Genomic DNA, 21,064 nt, shown 5'->3' on the forward strand with positions numbered 1-21,064 from the left:
AGATGAACGCCGATCTCCACACAGAACCAGGGGTGAAAGTGGATCTGAAAAGGTAGGGGGACGGTAGGTAGCGGCATGACGTAACGAAGTCCCCCTGCATATCTTTGCCCATTGTAATTTCTTAGGAACTGGGGGATGCCGTACATATTTTTTGAAGGTGATGGGACGGCGTCTCCCTCGACAGAACGAAACATAATTTTACATTTATGCGAATATTATCTTTGAAAATCATGTTACAGGTTGTGTAACGTAATGTTAGGGTTACTGACTGGCTTCCCTATTAGAAGTATGTGTGGCACTGTTAAGACAGAAACAGCATCATATGTAATGTATTACTTACCAGTATACATTTTACATACAGTATATAAATACGTATATAATCAGTTCAAGCAAAATAAAAGCTTTAAATTAATAATGGTAGCCAATGACATACTTTTATAATGTTCTAGATGCGTGAAGTCTAGTAATTTATATACAGGTGTACTATATCTGTTATGTGTTAACAACATTCTAGAGTTTGTGTCTTAATACACCGATCTACTTCTGACAATGTATTCATTTTGAATGACCTACGTTAACTCCCTAGAGGCTATTAATAAAGAAAGCCGTATTGCAATTACTGCTCACGTAAAACAAATTGACCGACATCTACCACAAAATAATTTCGCAAACATTAAAAAAAAATTAAAATATTAAGATTATAAGCAGCAATTTATGCGTAGAAGCAGCCTGTAAAGACTTGAACTTTATTAGATCAAGAGATCCAATATATTACAGGCAAAAATTTTCTTGTAATCCTTATATCTGGAGAACTACATATACTGTAGCCAAACCTAAACTATCACTTAATTCAGTGCTTATTACGTAAAAAATACGAAAACTTGATATAGGGGCCATTCAAAAAAATTTGTGGCGCCTGATCCAAAAAAATCCCATATATTTCATTCAATCAAAAATGTTCTTGTAGACCTTATATTTGGAGAACTACATATAGTGTAGTCAAACCCAAACTATCACTTAACTCAGTATGATATGTGCTTATTCCGTAAAACATACAAACACTTGATTTAAGGGCCGTTCAAAAATTTTGTGCCCCTGATCCACAAACTAATTATTGGCCAAGATTGCAATCTTTTGATTTTTTTTTTGATCATTCCTAAAATTCTTGTTTTGAAGAATATGTGTTCCTTGGTTTCAATTTCCATTCAAGTGTAGGAAGTACTATAACGTTAAAAAGAAATTGAATATTCACATTTCTTTTAACAATTTCATTTAGCACCATTCGTAGAAAACCTTTGTCTTTGCAAGCTACTTGCAGTGAGGCTCTATGATTTGGTTTGGGAACACATACACATGCTTATGCAGCCCATATGGGAGAAGGGGCAACCCGATAAATGTCGGAGGACCCAGATATTTTGCAAGTGCTCGAAAAAGTTATCTTTATATAAGTTTTCCCTATTCAGTTGTGATTTATTTTTCAAGTTTGAGGGCCTTCATTTTTTTTTTTTTCTAGGGAGGCATGAAATGTTTTGGCGGTCTTGTATACTTATACTTTTCGCAATTCTTTTTTTCAAAGTATCTGTTTTCTTACTTTAGACCGGACATTATTGTAAGCACACACCCGAAGGTACTTAACGTATTATAGTGTACTAGCCACTTAACCTGTTAATAAATGGAAATCTGTCTATTACTACAAAGCCCTATCTCAATGTTCACATAGACATTTTAATAATTTTAGTGTATTTAAAATGTCTTACTCACTTTTCTTGTGTGTCAAATTTGAAGTGATGGCCTGGTTCTATCATACAGCTTTCTTGGAAGAGGCATAGTTTAGTGGAGAACGGCTCATACTGTACCCTTTGAATGATGCTCTGGGTACCCTTTAACTGCATAGAAAACAAATGGTTCCGAGCCATAGTTAACAGTAGGTGCTGCCCTCGCTAACCACAGTGTCACCAAAGGAAGTAAAGCAAAAAAACTCTTTATTTTGTGAACTTAGCTTAAACGTACCAAGCTTGCATAGAATAGTGGTTAGCATTATCATTTCGGAAACACCTCCTTCAGCCTTGTGATCGACTATACCAATTGGAACTTTCCCTCTATTCCACCAGATGAGTGATGGAAGGATACCTTTATTTATATTCCATGGCTGACTATCTTCAACGTCTTTTTTTTTCTTACTCTAAAATTCCAAAGTAAATTGGTCTCGTAGGTCGCACGTGGAGCTACGTTAGATTAATACATGCGGCAATTCTTAAACCTTCGCATTAAAGCAAACATAGTCGAAAACCAGTTTTAAGATTTTCCTGAATACAAGGTGTCCGGATTGAGACTGACAGTTAAAAAAAAAAAAAAAAAAGTATGTTATTTTAATATGGTAAGAACTAGTTAGAAACGAGAAATATGCATTTTTAAAGCAAACTCACCAAGTTTTAAGTTTTATTGGCACCAATTAGCTTTTCTGTAGCCTATAGCTGCATATGAATTCCGTTCGCTGCACAAAGAACGTTCAATCTATATTCAATCTTCTGTCCTCACGTTCTGGAACATCTGAAGGGTTGCAGAACCGTAATCGATAATATGAGGTCTTTCCAGATTTGTTATTGAAAGAATCATCAGTTTCTCTAATAATCAATCGTTATTGATTGAGCCACTTGTTTCCAAATGCGTATTTAACTATCCAATCTTTTCGGAAAGTAAAAAAAAAAAAAAAAAAAAAAAAAAAAAAAAAAAAAAAAAAGTTCTATATCAGAACAACAACAAAATCACTAAACTCCCAACGTTACAGTCCACAAAGAAAAAATGCGTGTTTCAGAATCCTGAGGTGCTTCCACAACACTTTTTATAGGGATAGTTTGACTATGGGCCTCTGATATAAATTACTCTCCAATTACCAAACTTTTTTGTTTGTTTTATTTCCAGGAATCACTCCTCTGCTTTTGTACAACGAATTTAGTGCCATATATATATAGCTTAAAACTAAGGGAAAATACCTATGTTCTAACTCTTACGTTGAAAAATTAGTACATTACATGGGTTTACTTTTCTTAATTTGAAGTGATAAATCTTTAATTGTGACTACCCTGAAGAACCGTTATTATTTAGATCCATGAAAATACATTACTAGATATTAAATGGAACTTAAAGTGTTAAATTGATATACGTATTTTGTTGTTGCTGTACGACGTGCTTTATTTTTCATTCCCAAAAATCTAAAATGACATTTTCTTTTTCCTTATATTTTCAGCTTCCTACTTCCAGCTATGTAGTCGATCAGATCCTAATGTTAATGATTGCATCCAGGAATCAATCAACAAGTTGAAGCCATATTTTGTGAAAGGTTAGTGTTTGCACTTAAAAATAAATAAATAAATAAATAAATACACAGACACGTTCTATTGAAGTTCTGTAATGAGTTAATTGACAGAGTGACTAATAGAATTCAAATTCAACTATTATCTTCGACAAAAAAAAAAAAAAAAAAAAAAGAGCGTCCATTTAGAAATATTTAATAAACAGATTATTTACTAACATACGTAATTAAATGTATTGAGGGTTAGCAGTATGGACTATCGACATACAGTATATATATATATATATATATACGGAATTGAACTACCAGAAACTATCATCAGTAGCGATAATTATTGTATAAATCTTACATACCAAACTTTGCATTGATGAATAGAAATAATATAAGGGTAACTTAAAGGTAACTAACACTCGGTCAAAAAAGTGTAACAGCTTTTTTTCAGGCTAATCATGAGTGAGGGTTTTCTTGCATTTTGCTCATTCACACCAGGTAAATGCCGGGATGGTACCTAACACAATAGTCCCAGGTCTCTTCCTTCCTTTCTCATTCCTCTCTTTCTACCCAATTCCTCAGGTAATGTGATCGCAGAGAGACGTCATCTCTCATAGGTATGACGGGCTAACATGGACATAAAGCCGAAAGCGGGAAATCTAATTCCTAATCCTAATCCTAAAGGTAACTAGTCTAGCTTCTATGCTTCAGTCTTACAATGTCTCCTGTTTTACTCAATTACCTCAAATGATAGTGGAATATACTTCCATTAAACAGCCTTCAGAAAAAAGAAATACTCATTAAATGACTGCGGTTATTGTTGGTCCCCGGAAGTTTCTAGTTTCACCCCAGGAGTATGTCGGTAATTACCGGCCAGATCTAATCCTTTGGTGAACAAGTACTCCATCGTCCAAGCCAGTTATTTCCAATTTTTGAAAACATGACGTAGGAGCTGCCTTTCACGATCAGAGGCAGGAGAAAAGGAAAAGATTTAGAATTTAGATTTCTGGGCTTTCGGCATCTAGAACGTCACGATTTGAGGGATTACGTCCCTTGGCTAGCACACAATCTGGGGAAAGAAAAGGAAGGAAGCGGCCTGGTATCTATAAGTTAGGAAAACCTCATTCAGGGTAGCTGGCCTGAAAAAGCGTGTTACACTCTTTCGACCGAGTGACCCCCCGGCAGGGTTGGGTAATTACGCGTAAAAAAAGGTTTTCTACGTGACGCGTAAAATACGCGTAAAAACGCGTAATTTACGTAAAATACGTAAAGTACGTAAAAAATTAGAAACAGGTCTATAAATTAAAAGAAAACGTTCTACGCGCTGAGCTTTAAAAAAATTCTTCCTAAAATTGTATGGAATCTAGCTGGATTTTGCAAAACTTAATCCGTAAGTATAAACTGGGAATTTTGTATTGGCTTTGTAAAGTAGCATTGTTTAATACGGTTTGCACGCATGACTGTTCAAAACCCATTTCATCATGTTTCATGTTTTAAACCCTCTGTAATGGAGAAAAGTTTTATGCCAGAGAAGCCGTGGGAGAAACTATTGTACAATCCGCGGCAAAAAACCTGCAACATGAGCATATAAGTTTATTGTGAAATGACGAAGTCTTTTGCTCCAAAATAAGTGTGCACGGGAGGAGGCCGAGGTTTATCCTGGCATGATTCGTTCCACTTAGACGTTATGTTCATTCCCTGTGCTGTTAGGCGTAGTTTCACAATAAACTTACATCCTCATGTTGCAGGTTTTTTGCCGCGCATTGTACAATACAACAACAATGGTAAGCCTTCGTGGTCTCCATTTGTGTCGACTTTCTGCAATGTCTGAGAAAAGCATCACGAACAAGTAGAGGAGTTTCTGTTGGAAAACTTCGGCCCTTCAGAGGTTCTAGCTATCAGCAATATCGGGGAAAATGTGGAAAATTTGAAGAACTTATGAAGAAGGGAATTACAACACCACGCACATTCTGGTATTTCGCTACTCGGCAACATAAGGAGTTGCCGGAATTTGCTATGAAGTTACTGAACATCCTAGCATCTTGAACGCAAATTGAAAGACTTTTCTCAAATTGGTCCTTTGTCCATAACGTCACAAGGAACCGGCTCAACTTCGAACGTTCGAAGAAACTACTTCAAATATACTACACCTCAAATTACAAGACCACTCAAGTTATGAATATTAGTGTGATTAAGAGTATTGTGTTCGAATTGTACTAAACTATAATGGAAATGATATGTAACATTTTTTTTTTAGAATTAAAATAATGGCTAAGTTTTAAATGAAATGATATACTCAGTGTTATTGGAACCAAGTGAAATATATTCAGTATTCGAACTAGGAAGAAAGACAAATTGTTTCTTTCCAAAAACACGAAGAAACAAGAAGTTCAATATTCTGTTGAGTATTTTCTTCAGTTTTGTCTATTCATTATGAGCATGAAAAATTTCTACATTAAAAGTTCAAATGATAGTCAAGTGCTAAGAGAAGTAATATATTTAGTGTTGTTGTTGGACTTGGAAGAAAAGAGCAAAATAAATTAGTTCATTCCGAAAAATGTAGTATAATGTTCTGTTGGGTGCTTTCATAATTTTTCAGATGTGTGTGTTTAAAATGAGAATCTAATAACTTTTACATCGAAAATTCAAAATGTCCCAGTTCTAAGTGAAGTGGTATATATAGTATCGTTGAGATGTGGAAGAAAAGCAAATCAGTTTATTCTAAAATTTCATTATTTCAATATTCTGTTCAGTATTTTTCGTATCAGTTATGTGTGTGTGTTAGTGTGTAATATGAAGGTGAAATGAGCCTAACAGTCAATCTCCTTTTCTTTTCTAATAGAAGTTTCAAAGTATACTGAAATGTTTCGAGTTTTATATTAAAAGCTGCAAAGTTATAACAATAAATTGTTATAATCAAAAGGTTACTTGATACTTTCAAACATATCCGAACCAATACATATTTTTAATGTGTGTGCTTATATGTTGGGTGGTTGTGCTTGTGCGCGCATTAATAGGTGGATAGTAGTAGTGGGCCGGCGAGGGGCTATCCAAAATTATCTTTTATTACTATGATTTGGCATGAAATCATTACTTTTAAATATAATGTTTAGAAAATAATAATGTTTTCATGCTTAAATAAGAAAACTAAGCTTACAATATAACCGACTATTCAAAATGATCTTAGTTTTAATAAAAGAAATATAGTTTTCTACGTCTGCGTAAAAAACTGGTTTTCTACATGATGTATATTACTAGTAAATTACGCATAATTTATGTAAAATATGTAACAAGTAAATAACCTTGCCAACCCTGCCCCCCGGGACCGCTCGCACCGAAGGCGAGAGCGCTTGCGACTATGCTACGCGGGGCCACGAGAAAGGGAAAAGACTGATAGATAAAAGGGGCCTTATTGATGTAGATGGAATGGAATGAAACAAGACTGGCAGTGTTTGATTAGTCGTGAATCCAAGATTGGTGTTCCTACAAAACAATCAATCACACCCTGTTTGTCTGACACCATTAGCAACCATAGATTTGCTGCCTTCTCCTAGCCCTGTTTTAAGGACCTACTGAGAAACCGAACAGCAAAGTGTGACGTCATGGACCATCCAGTTGGAAATTATTAGTCTAACGAATAAAGATAGCTACATTTAGTGGCCGAGTTCTGCCAAGAATAGGCTCAGTTTGTCTTGTGCGTGATTCCGAGCATGGTTAGGAAGAGGCTCGGTTCCCCTTGTATGTGGCACTTCATTTCCCCTTAACTAGTGGCCGAATTTGAACGAAATTTGATGATTGAAATTTAACCTATCGTCTAAGGAACTGAGATCGTTATTTGGTGGCGGAGCTCGAATCGACTCGCCTTGTATAGGGGTACTTTATTTGCACTTTCTATGGGAATTGTTGTTTAAATGAGTATAAGAAGCAACAGAAGCTGTGTTCCACAGTTTTGCACGCCGGAAGGTTCTTTGGCTTCCCCGACTGTGTTACAGTTTACCTATAGAAACTCACAACGTTTTCAAGAAAACCCATCTTTTTCTGATGTTATATAGGTAGCAAAAATTTACACTAGTTTCAACTCAAATTGTGAATTTCTGTTCTATTCTATTACCAATAATACAACAAAATAATTTAGAATGTAATACGTGATTTTCTTCTGTACGAGTGATCGAGGTTCGATTCCCGCTGAGCGCACTTGCTTTGGATATAAATACAAGTTATTGTTTGGATTCCACTTTAAACAGTAAATTCCGTTTTACATAGGTGATGTTGAGAGCGAACGTTAAATCTCAATCAACATACAAAAAACGTCATCTTCTACCTTCAAAATTTATGTGAAGCATCATTCTCGGCACCAGGACGTAGAAATAAAGTTCAATATGGGATACAAACATTATTAACTTCAACCAAGGATCATATCATGATCTTACGCGGGGAAAAAAGACTGGCTTGTAAGCTATTTATCCACGACAGAGCCCTAGCATGCATGTACTAAGAAAAACAGTAAATTATAGTCTTACATAAGGAGTAATTTTAGAGTAATTATGAATATTTTCTTTTGTGACGATGCTGTTTTGTTTTACGCATGGGAATAATTTTCAAAGACTATTTCTGTTTTAAAAGAAACTTAAGCCATTGTTAGAATCATATATATGTTTTTATATTTTACCTTTCGTGGAAACTCTCTTGGGGAAAATAAATTTTGATTTAAAAAAAAAAAAAAAACTATTACTTAAAACTAGGGAAGGTAACTTACTTTACGTTACAAATTCTTATATCCAAGAAATAGAATAGAACATTTGGTAAGTTCCCATCCTCCAGTTTGAAACCATAAGAAACTAATTTTTACCGGTGTTACCTTCCCCAGTGTAATTTCCGGTGTAAGGAGACATAAAAATACAGGTGGATGATTAAGACTGGATTAGCTCAAAACACCCCATCTTAATGACGGGAGAATTGGTTATTGGAAAGTATTTGAACCCCTCTTCCACCCGTAGGAAAACCAAAAAAAAAAAAAAAAAAAATGGAATTTTCAGTTGTACACCCCATTATGCCCGCTAGGCTAGAGCAGATGATGATAATAAATTAATGAATAAAGTGGGAGGAAACGGAAGAACTCCAAGAAACCCACGCACAATGTTTATCCACCACAAAGTCTACTTAGCGCGAGCTGCGATCCAACCAGGGGCCCCACGCACCAGAAGTAAACGCTCTAACCCATCGCCGCTGCCCCAGAGTCCCCCGCTGTGGCCCCCTAAGAAACGCATTACAATAGAAGTGTAATGATAAAAATACTAGGTAATGTCACCTTATTTCTCCTCCCCAATCTGTGCTCTTCATGCCGATAATGGATGAATTTAGTCTTAAACGACATCGGAAGCGTTACTGTTCATCTTAGCTACCCCGAAATCTAGGGACTGGGCACTAATATCGATCTTTTTGATTATTTTTACATATCACCTTGTTTCACCTCCACCCTTCATCCTCATGACGATGGAAGTGAGTTTGTTCTGAAACGCCATCTGTAGTGCCACTATTCATCTCAGCGACACTGAAAAATTGTAGGCTGGACACTAATATCGTTATTTCGATAATTGTTACATGTAAACCCTTCTTCCGTCTAACTCTCTCCCCTTATGACTGCTGAATAGCATTTATATGACATCGAAAGTGTCACTATTCATCTCTTCGAGCCCGAAAACTATGGATTGGATTCTAATATCTATCGTTTTTGATTATTTTCACATGTCACTACTCGTTTTTTCGCAAAAAATTATGAAATAAAAAATCATAAAATGCCCTTTGTTATTAATTTTCACAAAACGAAATCAAAGTTCGTTATTCTGTATTTCTATATGTCCAATGAAGTACACTTGATAAGTCACTTGACTACACCAGGCAATCCTGCAAGGATCAGTATACGTAAATAATTTATAATATAAGCCTATTATTTGTTGCTAGTCAAATTTAATTAATCATTGTTCTCCTGATAATGTTTGTAAAAAAATATATTGTAGCGGCATTTTCTGTGTGTTCTTATTGTGCTCAATGTAAAAGTGTGCTTTAAATATGTCCTGCCGGATGCTGTTTCGATTTGCAACACTCGTTTGAGATAGTATTAATAGCTTTTGTTCACAGTTTTACAAATTTTACCCAGAGAAATTGCAATAAAAGTGTACAACGATTTTTTTTTTGCAGTAATAAATAAAAACGAGACATTTGGTTAATCACAAAAATATTACTAAATGTTATTAAATAGTTTAATATATCTTTAAATGTAATATATTAACAGTATAGAGTTCATATTTTCAATTAACTCTTTGAGGTTAAGAAATCTTATTTCAGTAAAATTAGTGAAGTATTTTCGCGGAGAGAAAATGATGGAAAGAGTCAGAGAGGCCAAATATTAAACGAACCTGTGTACACTTGGCTAAAATAATGAAGCTGTTTCCGTCAGTCTCATTTCATATTCCCAATGATATCAAGAGTAATATATCTTGAGGGCTGATCTTGTACGATGACCTGTACTCCCGCCAACTGCAAACTATACGAAGTTCCAGTAGTAATTAGGAGCCCATGTTAATAGTAGGTTTTTGTCCTTCATAACCTCCTGTTGCATAAGGGCGCAAAACCCAAAAAGCTCAAAACCTTTTAAGAGGCGAACTCACTTTTATCCCTTTTGATGTCTACCCAAGAGTCTGATCATCATCATCATAGGTTTTCTGCCTTATTGGTAGGTTACTCGCCGCAACTGAGACGCTTCCATGCTCCACGGTCTTCCGGTAACCTCTTCGTTTTCACGTAGGATTTTTCTATTTTAATATCGTCCATTAATTGTAGTCTCCTTCACCCCTCCCTCTCTTTCCTGCCACCATACCCTCTAACACGTCCCTCATGATACTGTTCCTCCTTAGCCAATGTACCACACAGTTTCTCTTTCTCTTCTCGATAATATCTAAAATCGTTATTTTGTCTCTCTCTTCATTCCTAACACCCTCTCATTCGTTTTCAGTTCGACTCAGCTAATTCTATCCATTCTTTTCCACACCCACATTTCAAAAGCTTCTACTTTTGCGCACTGTCCATGTTTCTGTCCCATACAGTACAATACTACACACGAAGCATTTTATTAGTCTTTTACTCAACTCTTTATTGAAGGTCCCACAAAATAAACTTGTCTTCCTCCCAAAGGCTTCTTTCGTCACTCTTATCCTTGCCTTTTATAGGCAGTACATATTTCCAAGGATGAAGAATTCCAATTGCTCACTACACAAAATGAAGCAGAGCTCTTTCCTTAGAAACAGACACACTTTCCGAGTCAAGGCATTAATACATATTTTCGAAACGATACAGCCTCAACTCTGGTGTCATGTCATGTGCAACCTAATCCCAGTTGATCGGACAAATTTTACAATTTTATACCGTCCTAAGCATCTAGCCTTGTAGAATCTAATAGTTATCTGTTTCCTGTAAGATTACTGTCTTCATTTTACATCGATTGGCCATTAGTATTCTATGAAAATAGACAATGTTAAGAAATGGAACGCGAAGTCATGATACATGTTTTTTTTTTTTTTTTTAATCATTGTGAAGTAGCTAACAACTAAATGTAGGCAGCCTTGACCACTTGTGCGGTCACTAGCTATTCTTCCTTCTCTATTATATAACATCTTTGAACTTTTAGCTTCTTGTACTTGATTATTTCTTTTCGCTGGGAGAACTTTCACACACTGGACCTCCTTTCATCGCGTCCTTCACCGGATTTCTATTTGAATGTAGAAAATCAATATGATTTGTAACATGAGAGGTTGTGTTCCTGTATATGCTCTAGTTCCTGCTTCTTTTATACTATTCATCATTTCATGAACGAAGGACATTTGAGTAACTTATGCAACTAAGAAAACAAGTTTTATCAGAAGGTCATGAACTTGATACTCTGTTGTAAAATTTTCAAAGTAGCTAGCTTCTTATGCTATTGGGGATTTCATTCTAATGTTCAGCAGACGCTACATGGATATCTGTATCATCTGGGGGAAATTAACAGTTTCTATTATAAGGGTTGTTAACAACTATGTCTCTAAAACGGGTAATGTTTCTTAAACTCATTCACTATCAACCTTCCACTCTTTTATTGCTAATACTCAAATTCTCAACTGTTTATTATACAGTATATGTTAACCACCTTGTTTCAGCTTTCAATTTCTTATCATGCTTTGTCTACCTCTTTAGATACCTGTAGTACGTTGGCCAGTTTTTAGTTTCTCGCATACTTCCTATCCATTAACCATCTAAGAAACGTATTATATGGTATCTAGCTTTCCCTTTCTTTTCAGATACCTGCAATGCATTCTTACATACTTATCACTCGGTAATTAGATTTTTCTTTATCTCCAGATATCTGAAATATGCTCACCCCCATCTTAATCTTCAGATACCTGTTACATGCTAACCAAGCTTGTTTTCTCCATCAAGTAGGTGTTTATCACATGGTACTAAGCCTCTCCTTCACCCGCAGATACATCTCGTACTTTAAACATTTTGTCATCTTTGGTGAGTGAGGCCCCTAATTTTATCCCACCTCGCGCCAAGTGAACTTTGTGGTGAACAAACACCGTGTGCCTAGGTTTTTTTCTCGAGGTTCTTTCTACTTTCTTCATTCCACCACTTTATTATCATCATTATCTCCCTCCTCTGTGCATAATCGTCGGACGTTGAACTAGAACTTTCATTTCATTTAAACATCTTACCTTGTCTCTCAAATTTTTACTATACTTTAACCAGCGATTACTTCTCTCACTCATTTGCCTATGACACCTCACCTTTTCTTTGTTCTTAAGTATTTGTCATATATGCTAATCAGACTTGTTATTTCTCTCTAGGACAAATATCGTGGTAACCAGACTTGTTTTATTCTTTTCGTATTTGTCGCTCGTTGACAGCCTTTTCTCCCTTCTCAAGTATCCCTCGTACTTTAAACATCTTGCTTGACCTTTCAAGACCAAATGTTTCCTATTCTGAGACACTAGCCTTATTTTCCTTTTGATTCCTACATTTTCTATATACGACAACAGATCCTTTTTATGTCTCAAATATTTATCGCACGTTAACAAAACAACTAACTAACTCTGTGGCATATCGAACCCGGAGGTTCAATGCCGCGTTCACAAAAGCTCTCCATTGATTTCTATCCTTAGCCAACTTGATTCAGTTTCTATTTTGTATTCCTATTTCTGAGAGACCCATCTTAATATTGCCCTCTCATCTGCGCCTAAGTCTTCCTAATGGTCGTTTTTCGATTGGATTTTCAGTTAAAACTTTGAAAGTGTTCCTACTTTCTTCTATTCTTGTTACATGATCTGCCCACTTGAGCCCTAACAATGTTTGGTAAACGATATGATTTATCTAGTTTCTTGTTATGAAGTTCCCACCATTCACCATTCCCGTTCCTCTTGGGTTCGAATATTCGTCTCAGGATCTTATCTTCAAATACTTTGACCGCGTTCTTCCCTCGGAGTTAGAGACTATGTTTCCCAACTCATGTTACCAGCCTTATCTTCTTCCTCAGATGTCTCTCGCACCCTTAACATCTTGCCTTGTCTTTCAAATATTTATCATAGAGCTAGTATTTCGTTCTGATAACACTTCTCTACGTTAGCTATTCTTATCTTCCTTCTTAAATATTGTCATAATTCTCACCAACCTTGTGCCCCCCTTCCTCAAATAGTTATCACATGCTAATCAACCTTCTTCATGCTCCCAGCCTAGTTTTTAACCGCAGATATTTCCCATACTAACAATCTATCCTGTTTCACATATTTGTAGAACGAAATAATTGCAATAGGTTTCTCATGCCATTGTGAAAAATGTGAATAAATCTCTAAGTAATATGATAAAAATGTGCACATATTATATAAACTTTGTTCTGTTATTTTACATATATTATTTACACTAATTACTTCTATTATAGGAATTCCAGAATTACAAATTCCAAGTATAAAGCCACTAGTAATAAAAGAAATAGTCATCCAACAAGGAGAAGGGCCAGTATCCTTAAAGCTTGTCAGTAGAAATCTAAATTTGTTTGGATTGGAAGAATACACGATTACAGATGTAAAGTAAGTATATAGTTTTCTGTCACTATCTGTATTAGAGTTCATGTAAAATATCATCTATAAATGAATCGTTAAGTTCGAAAACCGATCATCTCCATCGAAGCTAATTTGAGAGGAATGACAAACAAAACTAAATTAGTCAATATACATCTGACACATAGGGGCTCTTTTCATTTTCGGACCGTAGAACTGACATTTTTCTACTTTCCAAAACTGAAAATAATTCTATATATAACAGCAATCCTGCAGCGAAGATCACCAAATTATATAATAATGAAATCCCACAGTTCATATAAATTTATATAGCAATTACTAGGCTACTAATCATCTAAAACCATTTCGTACACTGCATCTAGATATTACCTTTTATTATATCGCGCAACAAATTAAACATTTATACACCTTAAAAGTTGTACATGTAGTTTACACAAGATGGTTCTGGAATTATATTATATTTATATTTCGTTGTTATGACAACGAATCTCTATTTTAACATAAAACATCAACGTATATCAACAGCAAAACAATTACATTTATATATCCTTTTCTTTCCATATATTTCCTCTTCTTAGATAGCTTGTGCATCAATTTGAAGTATATTCTGCCCAAAGATGTTGAAATACAAGTAAAAAAATACACGTATCGTTATAAATATGTCAGATACATATTGAATTAGTTAGTTTTGTTTTCGAACTGAACGATTCAATTGAAGATAAAGTCTAATTATGCTTTGTGAATAATTTCTAGATTAGTAAAGTGTGTTTCTGGAGGCCAATGAGATTTAGTTACAATTGTTTTCTATGTTTATTATGTCTATCGTTTTTTTCCTTTCTATAAATTCCTTTGATATATACACCCTCCATTCCAAAAGAAACCGAACGTTTTAAAAAAACCAAAAAGCAATGTACATTTTGGAACAAATCATTTTTATTAATCAATGTATTCCCCTTCTGCATCGATACACATATTTGCACGATCCAACAAGTTGTCAAACGACTTCTCCATGTCCTTTATTGGAATGGTCTTTAGGACGGCGGTCGTCGCCTTCTCAATGGCATCAATCGATGCGTGCCACTTTCCTTTCATCGCCAAATGCAGTTTCGGGAACAGCTAGAAATCGCACGGAGCGAGATTTGGTGAATAGGGCGGATGATGCAACCGAATAATGTGATTTTTGACCAAAAATTCAGTTACAAGTCGCGAACGATGTGATGGTGCATTATCGTCCAAAAGAGTCCAACTGCCGATTTCGCGATATTCGGGCCGATTACGACGAATTCTTGCCAGCAAACGCTTCATGACGCCCAAGTAAAACTCTCCAGTGACTGTCTGGCCGGGCTGAACAAATTCTTTGTGGATAATTCCTTTTGAATCGTAAAAACAAATCAGCATCACCTTAACTTTTGACTTCACCAAGCGACTTTTTTTGGGTGTTCCTTCATCCGGCGCTCTCCATTCAGCACTTTGCCGCTTTGTTTCGGGCTCATATTCAAAACACCACGTCTCGTCACCAGTTACAATCGATTTCAAGAAGTTTCGATCCTGCCGAGCACTTTTAACGATGTCTTTGCAATGCGCAAGTCGATCAACTTTTTGGTCTTCGGTGAGTTTGTGTGGTACAAACCGCGAATTAACCTTCTTAAGGCCCAAAACTTCGGTCAAAATGCGGTATGCGGTTGTTTGAGGAATGCCTAATTCCATTTCAATAACTTTCACCGACGATTTTTTGTTATGTTTGATGAATTCACGCACTTTTTCGATGTTTTCTTCCGATAATCCGGTTCTGGGACGGCCTGATCTTTCGTCATCATCCAGCGTCTCTCTACCCGATTTGAATCGCCTGAACCACTCGTAAACTTCCGTACGGGATAGACACTCATCACCATATGCAGTTTGTAGCATTTGTTGCGTTTCACTAAAAGTTTTACCCAGTTTAACACAAAACTCAATTGCAGCTCGTTGTTTGAAACTCATTTTCCGACCGATGTACACAACACACTGATAGTTGAAACGCAATAACTTTGTTTCCGTGCATCCAAATGTCATGACATTTATACCAGTTGTCAACGAGGGACTACGCCATCTACCGGTAAAATATTACAACAGATGGCACTAGTGGTACTATTTGTTTTCAAAAGTTCGGTTTCTTTTGGAATGGAGGGTGTATATCCTTTTATAAATTTCAACAAAATATAGTGCTATAATTGAACAGTTCACAGTAAACAGTCAATCATGTTTGCCATTTATCAAACTAACCAAGTCTTTGGCTCGCTGTAAACGATAGGATAAAACTATCTTAAATTAAAAATTGTAATTGTTCACATTTAGGAGCAAATAATAATTATAATAATATTATTATTAATCGTAATTAATATTCCAAACTATAGTTAGATGCGCTAAAATATCAAATAATATTTTCGACAAAGTGGATACTTTCAAATATCTAGGATTAATATTAAGAGATCAAAACCATAACCACAAAGAAATTAAATGTAATGCATTCCATACTTCAAGTATGCACTCAATTTTTACAGTTTCCGATTCTCTAAAGGATCTAATACTTCAACCAATACAAAGCCAGAAATTCCACTTTTTTGCCAAAAGTATACTATACACTCATTTTTAATGGTCATCGGTTCTCTAAAAATGTAGTATCATTGAAAGTAAAAATCATTGAAAGTAAAGTTACAAGTCCAATACTTCAAATATTTCCTCTTAAAGTTAGGAATTTTAACAGTTCGCTGTTTCCTAAAGAATTCAATTTTTGAATGAATGCGAAGTTCCAAACCCCAAACTTCAGGTATGCACACAATTTTAACAGACGCCGATTCTCTAAAGGATTAAATTCTTCAATGACATGTAAAATAACAAATCCCATATTCTAACTATGCACTTACATTGTTCAACAGGAAAGATATGAAAAAAAAAGGCTGGTCTCCTTTCTTTTTCTTCTCTCAAAATGAGTTAACTAATAAAAAATTTGATTATAAAATACGTCAAAATTAAATATAAGAAAGCTTGACTGTCTGTGCCAAGCCAAACAAATTATGTAAAAATCGTGTTTTACTCCATCTCCTAGAGACCTCTTTCGTTTCAGCTTCAAAACGAGAATTTCCACAGTTTGCATTCAATTTTAACATTACTCGATTCTCTAAATAATATAATTCTTCAACGAATGCAAAACTACGAATCCCATACTTTAAGTATGCATTCAATTTTAATAACCTCAGATTCTCTGAAGCAGGATGAAGAAACTACGGTAAGCGGGTCAGATGTGTCCCCCAGAAAGATAGTATCCATCCTGAGACATCATTCGAAAACTGATGATATGAAAATAAAGAATATAATTACTTCGAAAGAATAATAATCAAAACAAGCTAACAGACGAGCATTTTGCTTCACTTGTAAAAAACATTGATTTCCAGTTCGAATCAGTTGATGAAAGTTTTTAATCATTAATAGCGATTATATTACAAGTATTTTGTAAAGTGTTATCATTGTTCTTTCTAAATTGTACTGAGCAGCCAAACGTTATACATTTTTTTCTTTGGCCATATCCTACAACAATTTTTTGCCCATCACTACTCTAAATAAGCCAATCCTTCAGTAAGCGTAAAGCTGAAAATCTCGCATTTAAATATGCATTCAATTTTAACAGTCCTCGATTTTCTAAAGAACCTAAGGAATAGAAATCTAATGGACCACGCTTCAAGTATGCACTGAATTTTACCAGTCCCGATTTTAATGCAACTCTTTAATAAACACAAAGCTACAAATCCCACACTTGTAATATGCACTCAATTGTAACATTCTCCGATTCTCCAGAGAATCTAATCCTTCACTGAATGCAAAGCTACAAATCTCACAGTTCAAGTATGCACTCAATTTTAACAGTTCATGATTGTTTAAACAATTCATACCTTCAACAACTACAAAGCTAGGAATTCCATACTTGAAATATGCACTCAATTTTAACAATTATCAATCCTTTAAAAACTCTAAGTCTTTACTGAGTGTAAAGTTACAAGACACACATCTCGACTGTCCCCGAATCTGTAAGAATTGCAATATTTCAATGAGTGCAAAAGCTAAAGATGCCACACTTCAAGTGTCCACTCAAATTTACCAATCCCCGATTGTCTAAAGGATTCAATCCTTCACTTTATCCGAAGCTACAACTCCTACACTTCAACTATATTCTCGGTTTTAACAGTCCCCAATTCTAAAAAGAATCCAACTTTCCAATGAAGCCAAAGCTGTACATCCCACACTTTGAGTATGCACTCAATTTTAACAGTCGTCAATTCTCTAAACAATCTAGTTCTTCAATGGATGCAAAGTCCAAAAAATCCCATACTTCCAGCAGTCCCCGATTCTCTAAAGAATCCAATTCTTCAATGAATGCAAAGCTACAAATCTCACATTTGAAGTTGGTACTCAATTTTAACAGCCCCCATTTCCCTATGGATACAATCCTTCAATAAATGGAAAGTAACTTACTTCAATAAATAGAAGAGTCCTATATTTTAAGTATACTGAATTTAAACAGTCCCTGATTTTCCACAGAAGCCAATCCGTCAATGAATTCAAGGCTATAAATTACACGCATCAAGTATGGGCACAACTTCATTAGTTTCCAAATCTCTAAAAAAATCAGTATCGTGTAGAAGCTTGAGATGGTATTGAAGTTTCAACATCTGTACCTTTTGCATACTACTGATACGACTTTAATACACCAAATTTGAATTGTAAGTTTGGCAGGTAGATTGTCATACTACTATTTCCCGGAAGAAAGGGAACGATTGAGTAACCTAATACCTAGAGTACCAAAACACAAGTTCTCGAAAAATCTTTGGAATCATCAATAAATGAGCAGGACATTATGTTTAGGCCTATATGTATATATCTATATATTTATAGCTATATGTTAGTTAGATCCTATTACCTTTTTTGAAAAAAATATACGAGATATTCAGGATAATATTGTATTTCGAAGCACAGCCATCTTGTTGGAGAACATAGTGACAGAAGACTTCTGAACAGAAGAAAACTTATACATTCGTTATATATGTAAAGAGCCAATTACGATTCTCTGCACGCATACAGGTATTTATAGATCATGTCTCTAGTAAGTTTCGTTGGGTCAAGTAGTACGTTAGGTTAAGTTTGTCAATGACCTGTATTAATACTATATACGATTATTGCATATGACAATATATATAAACAGGTATTGCCTTATAACGGGATATTTCCAATTTCTTATATCAGTAATACTTATATATTAATTATTTGCTTTCTTCCAGGACAGATCTTGACAATTATCGTTTAAACATCTCATTAGCGCTTCCTTATGTCTATATGCAAGGAAAATACGTTGGAGAGGGTAGAATCTTACTGTTGCCTCTCAGAGGAAGCGGAGGAGGAAACACTACAATATGTACGTATAATTAATAATTATAACAGACACATTAGAAATAGTTTTGATGCTGATAAAGTTTAGGCACGCGAAATTATTGGAAATTTTGTTGTTTATATCAACTAAATTCACTTTGAGTCAAAAGATGAATCAACAAGAAACTTTAGAACACTCATTATCAGTGAGACATCATTTGTAGAAAACATTTAAACTGCAAACCATCGTATTTTAACAACCATTCTACTTATATGAAATAATAATAATGATGAGAACAACAGTAAAATAAGAGAACAATGTATGGGAACCATTTGCTCTTCTGCAGTTAGATTATTTGACCAAGGAATATCGTCTCACCTTAAGGGTTCTAATATCAATCTAAACCACTAAACCTACAACGAACATTCAATTAAATTTATATTAGTATTGTACTTTATTGTGATATTATTGTACAGACCGCACCACTGAAAATGATACGAGATTTTGTCACTGAATTTGTTATAACACGTTGTTTTGCAGGTGTATAGGCAACCCAACATACAACCTTGAAAAAGTAATTTCGTCTGGTTTTCCTATCGTCTGGTTTTCCTATCCTTTTGTTCCCCTTATCTTATTTAAAACAGTCTTTGTCAACTCATTGCTGCTGTGACGTAATATATTCGTTCCATTTAGAAAGAAATTCACCTAGAGAGATTTTTGAATTGAAGTTACAAAGTGTTTATCAGATTTATACGTTAATTAAATGTAAAATGATTCTGTCGCGTTTGACAAGCTGTTTCCCAAAAAAGAAAGTTTGTTCTCGAAGACCTAGAGTATAAACTCGAGAAGTAGCGTTAGTCACTACCTACATTACTAAACGTATGTGTCTAATCAAAGTTCGCGGTGGACGACATAAAGAGAGAGAGACAAAACAGGGAAAGATAGAGAGGGAGGAACAAAAAGGAGAGAGAGGGGAAGAAGAAAGATTCAAACACGGGTACAGAAAGGGATACATTCACATATTCAAGGCTAGAATTGGGATAATAAATGACCAGACACTATTCTGAGAAAAATTGTGACTTTGAGTAGCAGAAAATCAAAGTTTCTCAGTCAAACTTGCGATCATCACACTCTAGCTATTAAATGAAGGCGGAGAATTATTTTTGAAGAACAGATGTTTGTGAAAGGAGAGACAGATCTTAAAATTTGGAGAATGAAGAAATAAAAGAATCACGTCTTTCGTAGACAGTTTTCAAACAACCTCTTTGTTATTAAGTCATGACGCTGACCACTAACCCCTGGAGACTGCTACTTAACGATTCATACATATTCTTCTTGTATATCTTAAGAACGCCAACACTTTCCAGGTATGAAATTTGGAGATACACTTTTATTTCTGTTAGAAATAATTATTTATTACAAACACTGAAATACGCGTTGCAATGTGTCGAAGAAAACAAGTTTAAGGTGCGTGGTAGGCAAGGAAGTTCAGCATCTAAAGTACTGTAAAGTATCACAAGTAAACGTTCTCACTCAACAATAGTATACATACGAGAGATTCGTAATGGTATAGATTCGTAAAATACTAACCGAGATTAGTAAAAATACGGCATCTAATCAAAGAGTATAGGAGTTAAGAGGGTGCAAAGCTAACACTGTAGCCTTTGGAAAACCTTATTTGCATGTTAGTTTTAAGTCTTCCTTGCTGGTCTTGTGGTTGGCGAGTGTGCATTCGTCTCTCTTAGCCTAAAGGGCATAATTATAGGACGTTAAACTAAAGACTTTAAAAAAAAAACTTGTACTCTATATGTAATGTTTATATGCAGAATATATAAAATATGTATATATATTCTTTCGAACAATGTTAGTTCTAGGCTCTTCCAAGAACCGCAACAATATATATTCATGATTGTAGAGTGGGAAAGAGTGAGGATCATGAGTTACTGAGAATTTAGCATTGAATGTGAGATCCAACAATTTATAACTAAGGATCATAATGGAAACAAGTCGTTGGCACATACATACACAAAGAAACTACATGATGAAGATAGTGAATTCTTCACTAATTTATCATTTCTCCTTTGGTGTGAAATATAAAATGTTATCCTCCAGTAACGAAATTATGTATGTACAAAATAATCGAACATCCAGCAGAGGGTGTGCGATTATTTTAAGAGCAAGGACAGGAAAGCCCGTTCTGTTTCGTGACGTCACGTGAAGCACCTTCCGTTCAAATACCACAAAGTTTAGCTATCA

General features: G+C 35.1%; 1 protein-coding gene across 2 annotated transcripts in view; it reads left to right on the forward strand.

Moving 5' to 3' along the window:
- The window catches only part of LOC145693528 (protein takeout-like), a 42,983-nt gene that overhangs the window by 12,665 nt on the left and 9,254 nt on the right, over window positions 1-21,064 (forward strand). Inside the window, exons 2-4 of one of the 2 annotated variants that reach the window (XM_081769597.1) lie at window positions 3,248-3,340; window positions 13,272-13,419; window positions 18,720-18,853. In XM_081769597.1, the coding sequence (XP_081625723.1) occupies window positions 3,248-3,340; window positions 13,272-13,419; window positions 18,720-18,853 (375 nt within the window). Of the gene's footprint in view, window positions 1-3,247; window positions 3,341-11,306; window positions 11,391-13,271; window positions 13,420-18,719; window positions 18,854-21,064 lie in introns of those variants that run through there. The other variant, XM_081769598.1, reaches the window with a different exon arrangement.

The sequence above is a fragment of the Thermobia domestica genome, chromosome 8 (genome assembly GCF_964235325.1).
Source record: "Thermobia domestica chromosome 8, izTheDome1.hap1.1, whole genome shotgun sequence".
NCBI classification, from domain to species: domain Eukaryota; kingdom Metazoa; phylum Arthropoda; class Insecta; order Zygentoma; family Lepismatidae; genus Thermobia; species Thermobia domestica.